The 20,438-nt window shown below is 38.6% G+C and overlaps 1 protein-coding gene across 2 annotated transcripts in view; it reads left to right on the top strand.

Moving 5' to 3' along the window:
* FGD3 (FYVE, RhoGEF and PH domain containing 3) overlaps positions 1-20,438 on the top strand; it is a 189,054-nt gene that overhangs the window by 145,712 nt on the left and 22,904 nt on the right. Inside the window, exons 10-15 of one of the 2 annotated variants that reach the window (XM_069090583.1) lie at positions 7,634-7,780; positions 10,202-10,294; positions 14,603-14,682; positions 15,133-15,163; positions 17,512-17,610; positions 19,939-20,001. In XM_069090583.1, coding sequence (XP_068946684.1) covers positions 7,634-7,780; positions 10,202-10,294; positions 14,603-14,682; positions 15,133-15,163; positions 17,512-17,610; positions 19,939-20,001 — 513 coding nt within the window. The remainder of the gene's footprint in view (positions 1-7,633; positions 7,781-10,201; positions 10,295-14,602; positions 14,683-15,132; positions 15,164-17,511; positions 17,611-19,938; positions 20,002-20,438) is intronic. The other variant, XM_069090584.1, reaches the window with a different exon arrangement.

The following is a 20,438-nucleotide window of genomic DNA, read 5'->3' on the forward strand; positions in this document are numbered from 1 at the left end:
AGAGAAGAGTCATAGTTGGCTCTTAGGTTCCATACCCTGATGTCTTTAATACTGGTAGTTCCATCAACAAGAGCAGGGAAATTGGGAAGATTTAGGGGTACAGGTTTAGAGGGGAAAGTGAATTCAGTTTTTGACATTGAGTTTGAAGTGCTGGTACAACTCTTTTTTTTTACATCCTGCTGGTACAACTCTTAAGTAGAGATGTGTATCAGACAGTTGGAAACAGAATATTTACTAGGTTTTTTTATTCTAAACAACTAAATTAATCTCTCTCAGCCTCAGTTTTTTCATCTTTATAATGGAGATAATAATAACACCTATTTCACAGGGTTGTTGTGAGAATCAAATTAAATAATTTATGTAAAGTGCTTTGCAAGCATTAAAATACCATGTAAATCCTATTATTATTACTATACAAGAGTGGAGTTCAAGGGAGAAGTCAAGGCTAAAGGCATCAACTTAGGAGTTAAGTTTATAAAAAGAGAAGTAAAGTCCTCAGAGGGAGAATAAATAGACTTATGCATAGAAGTGAATGAAACTGTAGGAGCAGAAGAGATTAGAGAAAGAAAGAGCTATGGACACACTCCTGAGGACTGAGAAAAAGACTCCTTGCATCATGCAAATTGGCAAAGATAAGCAAAACCTAGGCATAGGCAATATTAGAAGGGTACTGGGAAGACACGTAAAATAACCTATTAGTGGAACTGGAAATGGGGCCAGCCATTCTGCATATCACTTTGGAATAAGGCAAACAAAATGAGTAAGCTGTGGGTTGTAGTTAACCCACTTTTGACCCAGTGGACCCAGCCTATGCATAGAGGGACTTTGGCTGTGATTTCACTGATATAGGGACTTTCTGAGTGAAGAAACTCCTCTTGCCAACACAGGGTGTCAACTTCTCTTCTGCTGATAGACTTATAAAGCTGCCTAAAGCACTCGGAGGTTGTGATATATAGCCAATATGTGTCAGAGACAAGACTTGAACTAGGTCTTCCTGGCTTTGAGGCCAACTCCCCATTGCACCACGAGGTTTTATATTATATACTTGAATATCACTCTAAGGAATTCAAAGACAAAATATTCATATCAGCATTCTTGCTGGTTTAAAAAAAAGAACTAAAAATAAAGTATGTGCACATTGATTAAATAATGGTAAAACAAAAATCAATCAATAAATATTCATTAAGCATTTACCACATGCTAGGCACTGTGGATACAAGTACAAAGAATGAAACAGTCTCTCTACTCCCAGGAAGCTTCTATCCTAATGGAGGAAACTACAAGCACATATAAAGTATCTATGCAGAATAATTATAAAGTTAGCTGGAGGGATCAAGGAAGGCTTTAAGCACAATGTGGCCACTGAGTTGCTTCTTAAATGACAAGTTGGAAAGTCTCTGAGGGAAGCCATAAGATTAAGGAGGACCTGAAAAGGTTTCTTATAGAAGTTGAGATTTTAGCTCAGACTTGAAGGAAGCCAGGAGGTAGAAATGAGGAGGAAGTGCTTCCGATGGCATGTGACCCTGGCAAAAGACAAGAGGACTAATATTTTCTGGAGGCTTGTTACTTTGACTTATTATCACTTATACTTTATTGTTAAACTTCTGGATACATTTATTATTCAAAAGTAAAACATAGAGCATCTACAAGTTTTGTTTTATAGGTGATGAACAGAATTTAAACCAACTTGATAAAGAGCTGACTCCAGGAGGTCCTGAGGCAGTGTATATATAGGAGTAGTTGTCTGTTGATTAACTTGGCCAAGGGAATGAATGTGAGAGAGCAGAGAGTGAATTGGAATGTTACAGCTCATCAAAAGTTCCAGACAAGGCAGATGTGAATATGTTGGTTTTGCTGTTCTGTTTTTTCTTTTTTAACCTTTGTTGTAAAGGAAGGCTTGCTGAGTGAGGGGATATATTCAGAAATAATTGTGCTATAAAAACAAAAGGCTGATAAAATTAAAAGCAAAGCACAAAAAAAATTTATTTACATTCCAGACAGGAAATGTAGATTTATTTATTCCTACTAATCCTTGATCAAAAGTTTGTATAGATCTAGAGATGAAAGGGACCTCAAAGGCCATCTAGTCCAGTACCTCATTTTTCAGATGAGGAAATTAAGGCCCAAGATTAACACTCTTACATCATTTAAAGAGGGTCAGTATTAGGGAAAACGATGGAACTCTCATCAAAAGAAGCCTATTTGACTCTAAAATAGTGGATTTCTTACATATAGTTTGTATATTATCCAGAAGTCTTTGGATTCTCTGATATTCTTAATAAAACTCTAAAACTCTAAATAACATTCAAATACCTCAATTCTACTGACATCCCATAAGAATGATATGGAAGATGCTGTCATATGCTAAACTACAATGAATATACATTATTTCTACAACAGCCCTTGATCTATTACTTGCGAATTTTTACAGTTTGCATGATGTTCTTAGTGAACCCATGCTGACCTGTGCTGGTCACTATGCACTTTTTCAAATGCTCACAAACTATCTGTTGAATAATTGATGCCATATATGCTATAAATTAATAATTATCATATTGGTCTGTTATTGCCTAAATCATCTTTTTTTTTCTTTTTGAAAGCTGAGCATCGGGACATCATTTTTTCTTATTATTTTCAAGCAAATCAACTAATTCATTCAGGAAACATATATGAAATGCCCACTAGGTTCATTGCATGGTGTCTGGCACATAATAAGTATTTAATAAATGTTTATTGAATGAATTAATTAATATAGTGCCAACTATGTGCCAGGCACTGTGTTAGGTTCTTTCTAATTATTATCTCATTTGATACTCCCAGCAACCCTGGGAGATAGGTGCTATTATTACTCCAATTTTACAGATGAGGAAACTGAGGCAAAACAGTGGTTAAGTAATTTGCTATTAAGTGTCTAAGATTGCATTTGAACTCAGGACTTCTTGATTCTAGGCCCAGTGCTCCATCCACTGAATAAGACCCCATCTCTTCTCACGAATAGTTTATAAACCAGTATGGGAAATTAGGCATACATTCAGATAAACGTAACACTCAGCAGAATTTAAGTAAATGAGAATGCCACTAAGTACAAGTATTCAGTGAATTATCAAGTGTCTACTAGTTACTAACTGTGTGCCACTCATTGAAGATATACAGTACTAGGAATACCAACACAAAAAAATGAGATGATCCCTACTCTCAAGGAGTTCCCAGTTTATTCAGTATAATTATCTTATAGAAAAGTATCCAGAGGCACAGGAAAGCCAAATGATTTACCCAAGTTCAAGTCACTTCAGTAAGTCTGTGTTAAGTGAATGCCCACTTACCATGTTGTAGGCACTGATGAATCCCAAGTCAAATGTCTTTATGTACTGTACATATAGTAAGAAAACATTTATTTGTCTTTTTGTAAATTTATTTTCTCTTGGTATGAATTAGGGATATTTAACTTGGAGAGAAGGCATGGGGAGAGAGGTTGGAGGGAAGACCCTAATTATTGCCTCAAAGTTTATGAAAAACTATCATATGGAAGAGTGATTGGAATTGTTCTGCCTGGCCCCAAAGGGCAGAATGTAGAACAGGGGGTGGAAATTGCAAAGAGGCACAATTAACCTTGATATAGAGAAATAAGCACATCTTTTCACTGTAGCCAAAAATTTGAAACCAGGGAGTTGCCCTCTGTAATGGGAATGGGAATTTGAAGATCTTCCCTGCCCCTTAATAGACCTAGGGGGGAGTTTGAGGATCTCCCCTGCTGTGAAGATAAACTCTGCCCCCTGATAAGCTGAATGTGGTCACATGGAGCTTGTGGTGGGAGGAGTTTGCTGAGGAGAAGCAGAGCTCATAGGAAGCTGGGTCGGAGCCAGTCTAACAGTTGTAGACAGTTGGGGACAGAGGAGCTTAAAGAGATAGAGAGTTTTGTGAGTAAATATTGATCTCATATTGGTTTGTGGGAAAGCTAAAGGATGCTGTGGTTTTCAGCATTATTACGGCCTCTGAATATCTTTGGTACTTCGGCTTACTGGTTTTGGGATTCAGTTTTCTGGAGTTTAAATAAATCCTTCAACTTTATCCTCTCTCTGGAGAGTTTGACGTATTGCGATTGAATGCCATGCGACAGTTATAGTCACGGTCTCTATCGTGATCATGGGAGCTGTAAATATTGCATTAGCGCTACACCCTCCTATTGGGGAATGACTAAACAACTTATGATATATTATTGTGTCACAAGAAATGATAAAATGGACAGTTTCAGAGGACACTTGGAAGATCTTTATGAACTGATGCAGAACAAACTAAGCAGAACTAGGAAACAAATTCTACAGTGATGACATTATAGAGAAATTTTTTTGGAAATATTTTAGAGCTCTAATCAACGCAATGACAAACCATGAGTCCAAAAAAAACCTGATGAAAAATACTTGCCTCTTGAGAGATGGTGAACTTTAAATACAGAAAGAGATACTTATTTTTGGACATGGCTAATATAGGAGTTTGTTTTGCTAGATTATGTAGAAAAGTATTGAGGAATTTTTTTTTTATACTGCTTAATGGGGAGGGGGATAGTAGATGGGACAGATTAATTTTTTTAAAACCTTGTAAAACAGAAAAAGATAATAGCTGACATTTATATAGTCCTTTAAGGTTTGTAAAACACTATGCATACATTATCTGCTCTAATCTCATGTGACCTATAAAAGAGAAGACCTAGGGGGAACATGTTAATTGTCATAAAATATTTAAAGTACTATTATTATATTGGAAGGGGATCAGATTTATTCTTTTTGGCTCCAGAGAGGAGAATTAGGAGCAATGAATGCAAATTAGAGGACATATTTAGACTTGATACAATAAGTAACTTTCTAATCACTATAGCTGTCTAAAAATGAAATGGGCCACTTTGGCAGGTTATGAATTTCCCCTCACTAGAGGCCTCATGCAAAAGTGATCACTTACTGGGGAAGTTGCCGAGGGATCCTAGTTTAGGTACTAGATGACCTTTTAAGGTCTTTTACAACTTGTTGAGTTTCTGAGAGCTTATCTCTGTTTTAAGGGAGATAAAGTTGAAGGATTTATTTAAACACCAGAAAACTGAATCCCAAAAATGCATGAATCTGACAGAAATAGGAATAAGGAGTAAGATTTTAACATAAAACAAGGAATTCAAGGGGATTGCATTTTAAAATTAAATTACAGGAGTGACTCTCCAAGGAGTCACATAGGGCTTGCCTATCTATCTTCCTCACAATACATGAATGGGCTCCACCCAAAACCCAGGCCAACTGCAGAGCAGGGATTATACAGATCAACGATGGGATTGTATAGATTAAGAAAGGCCTTGAATCAGAGCCTTCCCTAAAATTTAGTAATTAGAAATAGTTCAACTAGTAGGATGGTTATGCATCATCTATCTGAATATGGGCTGAAGTTACCCATTTGTGTCACTTCCTTTTGCCTCATGTCATTCAGGGGCACATTAACTGTTAGTCAGAGACCTTTTGAGACCCGGGATTATTTTCTGTTTCTTGCTGTCACATTTGGCACATGTCATTGAGGTAGATTTCTAGCTGAATATGTTTGCTGTCTACAAAACATGACTTTTTAGCCAACATTCCTGGCTTGGAAAAGCTGTCGCTAAATGATCATCAGTAACTTCCCCAGGCCATATCAACTCATTGAAAAGGTTCCTGTAGGGGAGCCTAGGTGGCACAGTAAGTAAAGTGCCAGCCCCAGAGTCAGGAGGACCTGAGTTCAGTTCCGGCCTCAGACATTTAACACCCATGCACAAAAAAAAAAAATAGCCATAACTGTGGGCAAGTTACTTAACCCCAATTGCCCTCCAAAAGGAAAAAAAAAAGTTCCTATAAACTCAGTGGTATCTGCTGCTTATATGTGTAATAACTAACAAGTGAACTAAGCTTAATGTGTACACACCAGCTTCTGGTCAGTGAGGAAGGACGTGGATGTTGAAGAATCAGATGCTGAGTTTTGTTTTACAAAAAGTTTGATTGCTGATGTATAAATAATGGAGAAGGCTATACATGGAGCCCACAAGATCATGAGATTTAGAAGTAGAGGTTAGCTTTAAAAATAATCTAATCTATTGAGTAAACTGAGGCCCAGGGAAAGTAAATGACCAAGGTTGCACAAATATCAGAGCCAGAACTGAACACAGGTTCACTTACTCCAATTCTACTGCTCTTAACTGCTACATACTACATAGCTTCTCGTAGGGGAAGCCTTTGCTGGTCAGGGAATATGTCTCTGTAAACTGCTTCCATTCATGGCACCATTGAAAGAGACAAACACTAAGAACAGCCTTGTTTGGGTTACTGATTACTGATCTGGCAGGAGAGTACTCTGTTAAATGAATTGGGGGCTTATTAGTCAAAGGAATGCTTCTTGGTGTCCCCCCACCAAACAGTTATGGATTCCCTGTAGTCTGTGATTCTTCTGCTAGAAGTGACGTGGGATGCAGAAGAAGGTTTTCCTTTGTCCAGTTCTTTTAATATAAAAAAATGTGCTGCTGTACATTCTGAGACTAGAAGGGAAGAATTGGGGTTGCTGAATTTTTTCAGAAATTATTTGAAACCAGGGGAAAAAAAAGTGCTGATTGAATTACTCCTGTGTCAAGAAGTATATTTTGCATTCATTCATTTATTGAACAAATATTTATTAATTGCTTACTGTATACAGAGCTAGGTTATTCATGTCTTAGTCATGTCAAGTTAGTCTTATAAAAGTCTCATAAAAGCTGAGACATGATGTAGATAATTTTAATGTACAAAGTTACAAGTTAAATATTTTTGAGAGCTGCAAAGTGCTCTACAAAAGGGAAGGATGCCCTCCCAGTAGGATCAAGGAGGACTTCCAGGAAAAGGTGGCATTTGAATTAGGCCCTTTAGAATAAGTGGGAATGTAAGTGAAGGCAAGCAGGGAGGATGTGCTAGGCATGCATAGCAGCATGATCCAGGAGAGTGCAGTGTGTGTTTAAAATTGAAAAATTATAGTCCAGTTTGGAGCATGATTTGAGTAGTGGGGCATAATGGAAAATAAGGCTAGAAGTGTAGTATGATAAGAGGGCCTTGAATGTCAGGCAAAGGGGTTTAGACTTTACTTGGAAGATTATAGGGCATCAGTGAATATTTTTTTAAAAAGAGCAATATAATAAGATCTAGGCACAGGAAAAATGAGCCTGGCAGCTACGTGAAAGATGGATCGGAAGAAGTAGAAAGTGGAGGAAGGAAGAATTGTCTAGGAAGTTATTGCAGTAGTTCATGTTTCTGGTAATGAGGGCCTACTGTACTAGGGTGGTGGCAGTGGGAATAGAGAGGAATGGGCTGATAGGAAAGATTTTGTAGAACTGACGAAACTTTGTAACTGATTGTATGTGGAAGGTGAGAGAGAAAGAATGGATCAGGATATCCCTAAGGTCATAAAATGGTCCTCAATTTCCCCTTTTGTCAAATGAAGGTATTGGGCTAGGTAGTCCCTAAAGTCCCTTTCATATTTGTCCTTCCTGGTCTGCTGTTCTCAAGTGTATAATTTTCCAAATATGCTTGGCCCGCAACAGGCAAGGAGAAACAAACTTTATTTTTTCTATCTTGCCTCTAGCTCAGTTTTGCTTCTCTTCCAGGAAAAGATGCACAAGCTCTTGGAGGTGTATGAGCGTTTAGGAGGAGAAGAAGATATCGTTAATCCTGCAAATGAACTTATTAAAGAAGGCCATATTCAGAAGCTATCTGCAAAGAATGGCACTGCTCAAGATAGGTACTTGTTCCTGGTGAGTTGCAAATCTGCTTTCCTCAGTCAGTGTTCCACATATAGCCATGACTAGCCACATTTGTACCTGTGTGGGAGATAGTGGCAGCACAGAGGACAATCCAGCCAATAGTGTTGTCCTGCTCTGCTAGCAGACAGCCCAACTCCCAGGAAATCCAGCCCTTATCACCACCAGGGTAGTGGGTTGTATTAAGTAGGAGTGGACAACTATGAGGCAAAATATGGAGGTGTGGGTGGCAGTTGTTACCATGGGCAGGGAATCTCCATCTCCCTTCCAGGGAATAAACATGCCTTCCCAGGATGTATTGTGTATCCAAACTGAGAAAAAGAAAGGAGAAAAAGTAGCCTAGTTAGGCTCTTAGAATGTGTAATGGAACATAATGTAAGTTTAGAAAGTTAGCATAGGACCAGATTTTATAGTCTTAATTAATAGGTAAAGAAGTCTGAATATTATTCAGAAGACTATAAAGTATCACTGGAGGTGTTTTAACAAAGGAGAAACTTCACTAGATGTATGCATAAGCACAGTGTATCTGTTAGCCGCGTGAAAGATAAACTGGAAGTGGAGAGGGGGAAACATCTAGCAGATTTTTGGATTAGTCCTCATGTTCGTTCCCTCTTTATACTGGGCTACTTATATCTCTAGGGACATTATGGAGAAATCTGTAGAGAACTGACCTCTGTGTCCCTGGACAAGTCATTGAACCTTTCATTGTATCAAGCAACTCTAAGACTCCAAGTTGTACAGAAGGAGCTGATCTGCATTTGTAGAGGGAGCTCCCCACCAGGAGGAGCTGGAATCAAGGAAATTATAAGGCCGATCTTCTCTCTCCTTTCCCCCACCAAGTGATGCTTCGAGTTTTGTGGGCCTTGGTCCTGCTAGCTTAGCAGAGGCTGCCTTCCCCAGGAGGGCAGAAAGGCTTCTACTGGGACTTCAGTCTCTTTTCATATCTCTGTCACATGAGACATGGCCCTTGTTTCTGGGCTTCACAAAGGAATTGAAGGAGAAATTTTGATCCCATCCTTCTCTTTTCATGGTATCTATCAAGATTTTTAGCTGCTTGAATTTCTTTGTTAACATTTTAAATGATTTCCCTTTCCTTTTCTATAGCCCCTTCCCCTATCTAACCATCAAAACACTAACTTCTTAAGTTACTCTAAATTCCAATTCTCTGGCCACTGTTTCCTTTAGAATAATAACAGTAGTTCACATATAGCTAGTATTTTACAAAGCTAGGACTTAGATTTATTGACCTGGAAAGCAGCCTGGTAGCAAGAGCCCTGGCCTTTGAGCTGGATGAGCTAAGTTTAAGGACTAGTTGTTATTGGCTAGCCCTGTGACTGACCTTGTGAAACCCACTCCCTCTCTCTGAGCTTCTGTTTCCCACCCTCATTTACTTAGTCTGAGGACATGCTTTGTAAAAGTATTCTAGGCAGTGTGGTATAGTGGATAGAGAGCCCTTTGGGAACTAGGAAGACCTAGGCTCAAGATATGACACCTACTGCCTATGAATGATTTGGGCAAATCACCTAACCTCTCAATGCACTAGGCAACTCTTTAACCTATAAATGGCAAAGAAGATGCCACCCTACATTGATAGAGAGAGTTTCCTCACCAGGAAGTTCCCTGATACCAATGGAATCACAGGTCCACTCCCATCTCTATTCTATTATTATTATTGCTTCTTTTCATGGTGTGTCTGTGCTGATTTTTCTTCTGAAAACAATTACCTCATGCTGTTGATTTCATTCTGTGAGGACTTTTAGTATCCATACTTTGAAGCTGTCCTATACAAACTCACCTTGGAGTCCTTCTCTTGTGGTCCTCTCACTTCCCAAACATTTGCTCTTCTTGCCCTCTGTAGTCCTCTCTCCAATGCTCTGTTACTGTTCTAAGTACAGAACTGTTCTTTGTACAGCACCCTTCTTGTTGAATACTTCACTTTAAAACTTTCCAAATTTCGGGGCTGCTTTATCCTGTAAGGAATAAGCTGACACTGATAGAGTGCTGTAAGACGTATTCAGCACTTGGTTCTCTTAGGTCATTTGATGCCCACAACTATGTGAAGGAGGTACTGCAGGGACTGGCACCTGCATTTTACAGAGGAGGATAAAATAAGGTTCAAAGAAGTTAATAACTTACTTGTGGTCACATAGTAAGGGTCAGATATGGGATTGAATCCAAGTCTTTGCTAACTCCAAATCCAGTGCCCTTTCTGATATGAGTAAACTGCAAATCAGTACACTTAAAGCTCTTCCACTAATTGTCCTTGTGACCTTGGACAGTCACTTCATTTCACTGGGCCTCAGTTTGTGAATCTATACAATGAGATTAGATTCAGTAATCCCTAATTCCCTTTTGCTTCTTATGCTCTTGTATAATCTGTATGCTCTAATCATCACATTCATTTCTCTTTTTCAGTTTAATAGTATGCTCTTATATTGTGTGCCCAAACTGAGACTCATAGGTCAGAAGTTCAGCGTTCGTGAGAAAATGGACGTAGCTGGCTTGCAGGTTTGTGGCCCTTCATTTTATTTGTTTGTCCCTTGTTGTTTGAGAGAAGCAACACCTGCTTTATGGTGGGTACCAGAATTAATTAGAAGAAGGGGAATCTGAAATGGTTGCTTTCTATAACTTCTGAAACTTGGAGTGCTTCACTTGAGCTGATATGTTGTCTACATAGCCTAGCGCAGCAGCCAAATATCTGAGATGCAACTTCATTTTCAAAACAAATGCAAACTGAAAGATAGAGAAAATACTCTCTTCCCTCATGTGTTTGTCTCAGGAGATTTCAGAATGGAAGGTAGGGAGTATTTAGAGGATTATTAATAATACAATGAATTGTAATATAATAATATTAATATAATATCAGTGTCATGGACTCACAGTCGAATAACCACTTCATCCTACCCTGCTTTAATGTAATTTTTCCTAATACTGCATCCAGATTGATTTATTTTCTTTCCCTATTTCTCTGTTCTTTATGCTCAAACACTCTCAAGATGAATGTTCTACATTGTATTTGCCATCATGTTAAATACAGCCATAATAAGAAGAAAATTAGTTTCTAATTTCCCAACAGTGTGGTTATTGTTAGTTTCCAGAATTGAGTGACTAAGAGTTTGTGGAATCTCCTTTTCTGCAATTCTTTAAAACTATGATGTCAGATGAGATACTTAGCTTCACTTTAGCATGATCCTGCCTCAAGCAGAAGGAACCAAATGACATCCCAAAGCTCCTTCTGACTATAATGCTCTATAATTCTATGACAAGTAACATCACCAATGATAGTGATAAAATATAGTGGTAAAAGAAGAACAGATGTTGGTAAAAGAAGAAGTGCAGCAGAAAGTAGGTGATTGAAAGACATTCAGCCTCACTAACAATTAAAGAAATACAAATGGAAACAACCACATGGTACTACTCCCTCATATTTGCTACACTGGAAATGCAGATGAGTGTGATCTTTTCAGAGAGTAATATGACCAGCAAATCATTAGACTGTCTGTGTACCATGACAGAATAATTCCTTTTCTTAGCAAAGGCCACCTTCAACCACATCAGGGAAATAAAAACCAAAGAAAACTACATCTATTTATGCGAAGGTGTTTATAGAAGTCTTGACCATTGCTGTGAAAAAGGAAGTACATCTAGATGCCCAATGACTGGGGAAGAGCTAGCCAGACTGTGGTCCATTAAGGCCATGATGACCATGTTGACCTAGTGAGAGTGACAAGTATGAAGTAACTACAGAAACATAGAAGAGTCTATGCTAACACATAGAGTGCTTTGCATACACTGACCACAACTCTGTGAAAATGGAGATGTACTTGAATGTTCAGTCATGAGGATCAGAAGAGATTATAACATTAGGTATTAATAAATTGTCATTGATGTCCATATGATCGTTTACTTTTTGTTCTAATGTTGATTAAAGACAGAATACAAGAAGGAAACAGTGTTAAAATGTGGGACATCTTAAAGCTGGGCTTATATTAAGTATTTTACCCGCATTTAGTGAATAAACAAATATATAGGATTTACTGGGAGGTGGGTACTATGCTAGTTATGGGGGGTAGAAAAATGATTAAGGCAACCCTCACTGTTCTCAGAGCATTCACAATCTAGTAGTAGTGGAGGGATAAGTATACAAATAAGCATACAATTGCAGGGCAGCAATTAAATATTTCCTTCTTCTCCACCCTTGAGTCCTTCAAACCCTTGGCTTCCAGTTCCGACTCTCTGAATTTCTAATCCTAGACAATTACCACCATATGCCTTGTCTCCTGTCAGTGCTAAATTGCTAAAGGAAATCACATAATCAGTACACGTGCAGATTGTGTGCTGTACAAAAATTCTTTTATTTATCTTTCATTTGCTCCCTCTCACACTTCTCATAGTAACTCCCCCTCTCAGCAGGTGATCTTACCTCCTACTTTAATGAAAAATTTAAGGCCAAATGATCTCCCTCAAAAGAAAGGCAATATAGTACTGTGGAACTGACTTTGGAGTCAAAGGACTTGGGTTCAAATCCTATCCCCTGATGTTTAAATACCTGGGTGATGTTAGGCTTAACCTCCCCAGGCTTTAGTTTCTTCATCTGTAAATAGAACAAATTGAACTAAATGATCTTGTAGGTTCCTTTTAGCTCTAGCTCTGTGGTTCTATGACTCCTGGCACCACTTCTTTCTCTAAGCCTTTTTGTCTTCTCCCTTTTTCTCCTGCTTCTCCTTGGTCTCAAAGGAGAGATTTCCTTATTTCTTGCTGAGACCAAACCATTCTAACTTTGCCTTTTGTCCCATCCCCTCTTGCCTCCTAGTGTCTTGCTCTGGCCTATCAAACTTCAGTCTCTCCCGCTCTCCTCATTCTTTCCTTGATTCCTACAATCATCCTTTGGGTCTCTTCATAAAAACAAAAATGAAAACAAAGCCTTCCCATAACCCAGATACCAACTTCAGGCTATCACACTATCTTTTTCTGCTCCTTCATTGTTCAGCTTTCAGAAAGAGTAGTTTACCTTTGCTGTCTCTATTACCTCACCATTCATTTGTTCCTCAGCCCTTTGTACTCTGCCTTCCAACCCCACCATGCTACTGAAAATACTATCTAAATAATCACAAATAACTTGATTACCAGATGCAGTGTCTTTTTTCAGTCTTCATCCTTCTGAACCTTGTTACAGTAGTTCACCCTATGGACCTTCTATATAAATTCTTTCCTCTCTTGGCTTTTGTGACATTGTTCTCTCCTGGTTTCCTGTCACTTCTAATTGCTTCTTCTCTGTTTCCTTCCTATATATAGCTTGTTTGTATATATTTGTTCATTATCTCCCCTATTAGATTGTGAACATTTTGAGGGCAGTGACTGTCTTTTGCCTCCTTTCATATCCCTAGCACTTAGCACAGTACCTACCACATAGAGGCATTTAATAAATGTTTATTGATTAATTAATGTTTTCCTCCTTCAAGGCTCAGCTTAGTTTACTATATCCTCCATGAAGTCTTTCTTGATTGTTCCTATCTAGAAGTGATCCCTCCTTTTCTTGATCTTTTAGACCAGTCTTTTTTACCTTTCCTATGCATTTATAACATTCTTACTTTTATATGTATATGTTTTATGTCCCTAATAATCTATAAATTCCTTGAGGACAGAGTCTGTCATTTGTTCATCTTTGCATGCCTGTACCTAGCATAGTAGGTTATTAATAAATATTTGCTGAATTTAGTACAGTGTACCCTGTAACAGATGGTATGAGTTTAGGGAAGGGAGAAAGGAGAAAACACTTCCACCTAAAAGGATCATGGAAGACTTCATGGAAGAGGCAACATCTATGCTAAATTTTACTTAAACAGAGATGATCATCAGAAGACTCTTTGTACATCTATTTGTGCAAAGGTATTTATAGAAGTCTTGACCATTGCTGTGAAAATGGAAGTGCATCTAGATGCCCAACACCTGGGGAAGAGCTAGCCAGACTGGTCCATTAAGGCCATGATGACCGATTTATTATAACATTCTATAAACACCTTTGCACAAACAGAGAAGGCAACATGGACACTGGGAACAGTGTGAGTAAGCATATAGGAACAAAATGACAAAGAATATTTTCAGAGAATAATAATCAGTCTTTCACTGTTGTATGGTTGTGCATCTCCAAATGATTGAAAATAAGGCCTACCCAGTGGAGAGGAGCATGATATACAGGAGCAGGCCCTGCCATATGACAAACAAGGAGGAGGACAAATAAGTTAGAGCAATGCTGGGGAAGAGGGGAGAAAAGTGGCATCAGAAATGCATATTATATACGAGTGAACATAGGGCATTGGTCAGATTTTTTTTAAAAAGGAGTTTTATGAACAAAAAGGAGGATAGGCTGTTCATGTGGAAAAAGTACAAAATAATTCAGAACAGTTTGCATGCGCCATTGGTATTTATGCAATATAAGAGAACTTAAGGAAGTCATCCAGCACCTGGGATGGATTCCCTGTGATGTTTTTATGGAAGAACATGGTTAAGAGCCACGTGGGATGAACAGGCCTTGGGTTACAATCTCTTGTCACTGGAGAGAATGCCTGTACTGATCATGTCACAGGTCAATTTGAGAGTATGTGAATATTTTAGTGAATAATCTAATTTTATATGCACACACACATATAGGAATAGTATATTCATTGTTTAAAAATAATTACTCTTTATTTCTGATTTCCTGTCCTAATATTTTTCATGTGGTTTATGTTCTGAGCAACAGTTTTCTAAATTTTAGCAAATTAAGGCTGTGGTTAGAAGACATGTTAAATATGACAGGGTTTTTTTTTTTTTAAGGTACAGGAAATTGCCAAGCCAAATGCAACACATACATTTACAATAACAGGAAAAAAGAGGTCATTGGACCTGCAAACAAGGTATGGCCTGAATTTGCTCTACAATATTTCATGCTACGGAAATCCTCTTTGAAATCATATAGAACTTTATCATGGGGTTGTGGTGAAGTTTTTTTTTTAAACTTGGTATTGAATTTAAAACAACTGAGCTCAATAAAAAACAGTGAATGTAACTGAGGTTGGAAACTCCAATTAGGATAAAGTCAGAGCATTTTACAGTCAAACATAGACTTGGCATTCATAAAATAAAGAACTTACATTACAAAGTAATGTTAAGTTCTTGCAATTATTTATCTATTTTAGCAATTATTTTCAAATGTCAGTAGTGAGCAAGTTGTTTATAGGGCAGGTAGTAAGAGAGGTAAATTAATTACCTGATGAGAAAAAAATATTAAGACCCTAAAACAGTATAACTATTTGTAATTTAGATCAAAAGAGGAAATGACAAAATACTTTTTTTCTTTTTTACAGGACAGAAGAGGAAAAGAAAGAATGGATTGAGGTTAATATTATAAAGTCTTCATATAACTTTAATAATATCAAAATTATTCTATCTCTAATTAATCTTTTTCCTGGCATTTGAGATTTGGGTCAGAGCAGGTCATGTGGAATTGCTTCTGTAAACACTGGGCAGCTCAGGCCTTGCAGTGACTCCCAAACCCTGGGAACTGAGTAGGGAGAGATAAATGATTGCCCCAGACCAGTTTACTCCATCATTTTCTCTGGGAAAACTTCCAGACATCTTCTTATTAATGGCTTTAAATCTAATTACCTGCACAAGGTGAACACTGACCAGCTGATTTCTTTCTCCATAAGAGAAAATGGGATTAAGTTCTACCAAAATGCTTTTGGCTAAACACAAAAAAGATCTGCTTGAGAGAGTGATTAAACAATGGCAGACCACCCAGGGATAGTGTTCTATGTTCCTAATAACTATTGACAATAGGACAGGAAACATCTGCCTAGGATGGTTTAGTTACAGAAACCCTGAGGCAGACCCAAGCCTTTCACTTTATAGAAGAAGAAATAGAAGCTTTGAGAGGTGAGACTGTTGCCCAGCCAGCAAGGGGTAGAACTGAGACTAGGACTTAGGTCTCCTGATGTTGATCCATTACTTTTCCCACAGTAACATACTCAATGGACTTTGCCTAGGCAGGAAACTAAATCAGATATTCTCTTAATAATCTTCCTGTGAAAATAGGGTCTTTGAGTGAGAGGAGCCACAAGAATACTATAATAAAATCAAAAGGAACACGAAATAGAAATAAAATTACTTTTCACTTGGCCATTGAATTTTTTTTTGTTCTTCTCATTGACCAGTTCACCTTGAGCATCATGCTAGAATTAAATTATGCTGGCAGTGTATAAAAAAAATTGAAATACGGAAACCTTGGAATCCCTGAAACTCTTTGGATTATCAACTGCTAAGTTACTCTTCTCTCACTTTGAGTTCTTCCCAAATACCTTTGGTCCTCAGGTAATGTCTATGATAATAGAGGGCAGATGAGGATAAAGAAAGCATATTACCAGTGAACCCCACTGGCCTTTTCTATATCTCATTTCAGGCAATTATCATCTTTCCTCAGCAAACTACTCGCTAGAAATGTTACCAAGCAACAACTTTTCATTTTTTTCTTCCCATGATCCTCAGTTTGAGTAAATAGAAATGTGGCTAAAAGGTAATCATAGAATATCTTCTGGCAAGGACTTTAGAAATCATCTAGAACATTTTACAGATAAGGAAACTGAGGCAAGGGAAGGGAAGGTATTGACCAAGTTTACATTTCTCGTAAGTGACAGATCTGGGACTTTAGACCAAACCTCCTCATGTGAGTCTAGTTTTTTTCCTGCTACATCATGCTTCTTGTTAGGGAGGAAAGAGAGAGAATATAAAACAAAAGTTCCCACAGAGTATAGAATTGATTCTGATTCCATGAGCTGGATCCAATCAGTGCCAATGGCATTACTATGATTACCTGATTTTGATGACTTAAAATACAAGGAAACATCATCCCCTTCATTTCTTAGACTGGAGAGAACAACAACAAGGTTGCATATATGTATCAAGGAAGACCAAAGATTTCTGTGTTGGGAGGAAAGAGAAGTCTTCGCTTGTGTAGGAGCAGGACAGAAAAGCAGTTTAGCTTTACACGCTCCCTGTTTTCACAGGCCCTCTAGAAGTATGGGTACAGACAGTAATAGTCCAGTCACCACCCTTGTCTAAGCTATTCCCCAAGATGTCATCTGTCTGGATTTTAGAGGTGTTAGAGTACAGCAAAAGGAAGAATGTATTTGGAGTCCAAAGAGTGACTTATTCAATCTCTGCTACTTATTACGTGTTTGACATTTTAGCAAGTCCTTTTCTCTAACTGTATTATGCTATTACCTTTAAAGGCAGCATAAAATCATAAAAGGAGTACCAAACTGGGAATCAAGAGATCCAGATTTAATCCCTGGCTCTGCCGCTTCTTAGCTATGTGAACTTGACCTACATAAAATCAGGGCTTAGATCCTAAGATCCTCTGATCTCTCAGAGGGTAAGGAGGGAGCCCACAAGCCATTGGTTATAGCTGGGATTCTCCCCTGCAACAGAGCTCAGGTCCAGGAGGAGATAGAGAGGAGCATCATACTCTCACTTTGGGCTAGAGCAATATACATTTCCTAGCATAGGTAGAATCATGATTAAAATTGGAACAAATAGTCCTCTTTGTCCTTAGGTGACAATGATGTCCTTCTCCTTTTGTAGGGTAATAGCAAGCCACATTACATAGTGCTTTAAAGGCTTGCAGCACTGAATGCTGTTCTTGGGAACCAAGTTTGATGCATCCTAGTTTTGTCTTTTGGTTTCAGGTCATTCTTGCCACGATTGAAAAGCACAAGCAGAAAAGTGAGACATTCAGAGCTTTCAACAGCTCTTTCACCCAGGAGGAGGATGTCCCAGACTCACCTGTAAGTCCTTGTTTCCCACAGCTAGTCCCAGTGATGTTTGCTAGCATAACTGAGGAATTCTGCCCCATCGTCACAACCTTGAAGTTAATCATTGATTTCTTGTTTTATACTGTGCTCCTCTTAATGATATTTTTTTTTGGTGGGGGGATCATATCAGGAATAAGTGACTTGCCCAGGGTTACACAGCTAGCAAATGTCTGAGGCCAAATTTGAACTCGGGTCCTCCTTCTGACTCCAGGGCCAGTGTTCTATCCATTGCACCACCTAGCTGCCTCCCTCTTAATGATCATCTTGAAGGGTGATCAGTCACAGAATCCTGGGCAGGTCTCAGCCTTTCTGAGGCTGAATTTCTTTCTCCATAAAATGGGAATGATACTTGTGCTACCTGCCCCACAGAGCAACTGTGAGAAATATTGTTAATATTAAGAGCTGTAGAAATGTAAGCTTCCCTTCTGCTATACTCACAGAATCCTAGAGTTGGAAAAACTTGGAACCAGTGGATGAAAATCTTCCACCATATCCCCTTGCTCCTTTGCTTGAATGCCTTTAGTGAACCCAGCTCCTGGTTCCAAGTCCTGTGCTCTTGCTACTGTACCACACTGCTCCTCATGTGACTTCTGAGTACATGAAGACAAGTCTTATATTTCTGCTCCATGCTAAATATCCCCACTTCTTTCATCTAATCATCCTACTATATGGTTTGCAGTACCTTCCTCATGCTATTCATCCTACTCTAGATTCCATTTGGCTTGTATCTCTCCATAACTGGGTCAGCCAGAACTGAACCCAGCTCTCCATCCAGCTAGGCCTAAACAGGGCCCCTTTATTTGTCATTCCTTCGTAAAGCAGTTCAAGGATTCACTTTATGTTTGCAGCCTCCAAGCTTCCTAGGCCTCTGACTAATCGCTCCAGAGGAAGGAATGAAGTTCTTGATAAATGATTATCATTTGTGGTCTGTTGCAAAATGGGTGGTGGCCAGTGAAGCCTCTAGAGTCCCTCTGCCTTTTTTTGGCAGAATAACTAACTAAGGAAGGAAGATCTGTTTAGGCGTTAAATATTAATAACTCCTACTGGTACCAGTGGTTGTAAATAAATTACCTACTGCCACCAGAAGGTGGATATCAATGAAACCTCAGGATCTGCCTGGGGAAGTATAATGTTAAGTCCAGTGCTTACTTTAGAGCTTATAGAAATTCTGTTTCCAGAATTGAATTTTAATGGCCAAGACTTAAATGTTGCTGGCATGTATCCTGTGAATAAATGAGACCTGACAGATTTCATTTTTCCTAAAGTTTAACTGGTTTTCTAGAGCTTGAATTCCTAGGATTGTAGATTTAGATCTTGATCTAAACAGGACATAAGAAGCCATCTAGTTCAGTCCACTCATTTTGCAGATGAGGAAACTGAGGGCCAGAAGGATTAAATAGTTTGCTTGATATCCAACAGGTAGGAAGTATCAGAGGAAGGATTTTAACTGTTCTGTTTCTCATTACACCTCTTCAGCTCATCTTCTAGCCTAGTTCCTTCAAAGTTTGTATGTGTTGGTGGAGGAAGAGACTTCAACTCTGTGGAGGGTCTGGACAAAGATTAGGTCAAATGGGAAACATAATAGAGAAACAGGAGTATACTGTTCCTTTTAGTGAGGTAAAGTCATGTTTCTACTCTCATTGTACCTAATATAGTTCTTCTGTTTGGGGTCATGCATAAAAAATAGTTCTCTCTTCTTCATGGCAGCTTTCAGATATGTGAAGACGGAGATGATGGCCCCCATGAGTCTTCTGTTCTTCAGGATCTTCCTTCCTTCATAGGACAATCTATTTATGTCTTTCTTCTCTTCAAAAATCATCAGTAATTTCATATTGCCTCCTTTCCCTAGCATTCAAGGCCCTTTACAATCCAGCACCATCATACATTTTTGGTTTCATCTTCTAGTATGTTCCATCTCACATACACTATAGTCCAGTTGAACTGGTCTACCCTCTATCTCCTGAATCTGTCCTTGCAAGTCAAACTCAGATACTGCCTCTTCTGCAAGACCTCTTGATTCCATACTGGTTGACCCTGAGACTTTAGGGAACACTTCATGTCAGACCTCTCTTATCCTCTTAACATGAAATATTCTTTATTATATTATTTTAATATCTCAGCCTCCTACAAAAGTTTCTGACAAAAGTTCCAGGTAGCATCTGAAATTTCTGTGTCTCCTAATATTTGTGTGCTTTATGCACAGAAGTATCTTAATTAATGTTTGGTGAACAAATGGATAAGCAACTTTGATGTTAGTGACCAGATCATCTCCATACTTGTCTTTCATCTTCCACTTTTCAGATGGCCAGCACGAGCTCTGTGGAGTCCATGGCAGGGGCAGATGGCTGTGGTGCATTTGGAGGAGTAAGTGTCCAAAAAAATTAATGGATTCCATAAGGCAAATAATTGTGTTCACACTACACACAAATGTTAGGGTGGTTTTCACACACACACAAATTCAGAAAGTAATGTTTGGATCAGAGGTCTAATTAATTTGCCAGAAGGTGATATAGATCTCTGGAGTCCTGTTCATTTCTATGTCTGTGACACCGAATTCATGGTGTTCTCAGAAACTTCCTGCCCTGCCCTATGTTAAGTTCTCAGCTATCAGGGTAAGGGCTCCCTACCCTGGAAAAGCAGAGGGAATTTCATCCTCTTCCATCGCTCCTAAAGACATCTGCTTGCCTTCAACTCAGAAGGTCCATGGAGGAAAGGAGCAGAAGACTGTGCCCAAGAGGGGTCTGAGGTACCTCTGATACCCAAGGAAGATGACCCATTCTGTATCAGCCCGCCACTTCCTC

The sequence above is a fragment of the Petaurus breviceps genome, unplaced genomic scaffold (assembly GCF_028583685.1).
Source record: "Petaurus breviceps papuanus isolate PSGF00001 unplaced genomic scaffold, PetGlider_PUasm1.0 187, whole genome shotgun sequence".
In the NCBI taxonomy this organism is placed as follows: Eukaryota; Metazoa; Chordata; class Mammalia; order Diprotodontia; family Petauridae; genus Petaurus; species Petaurus breviceps.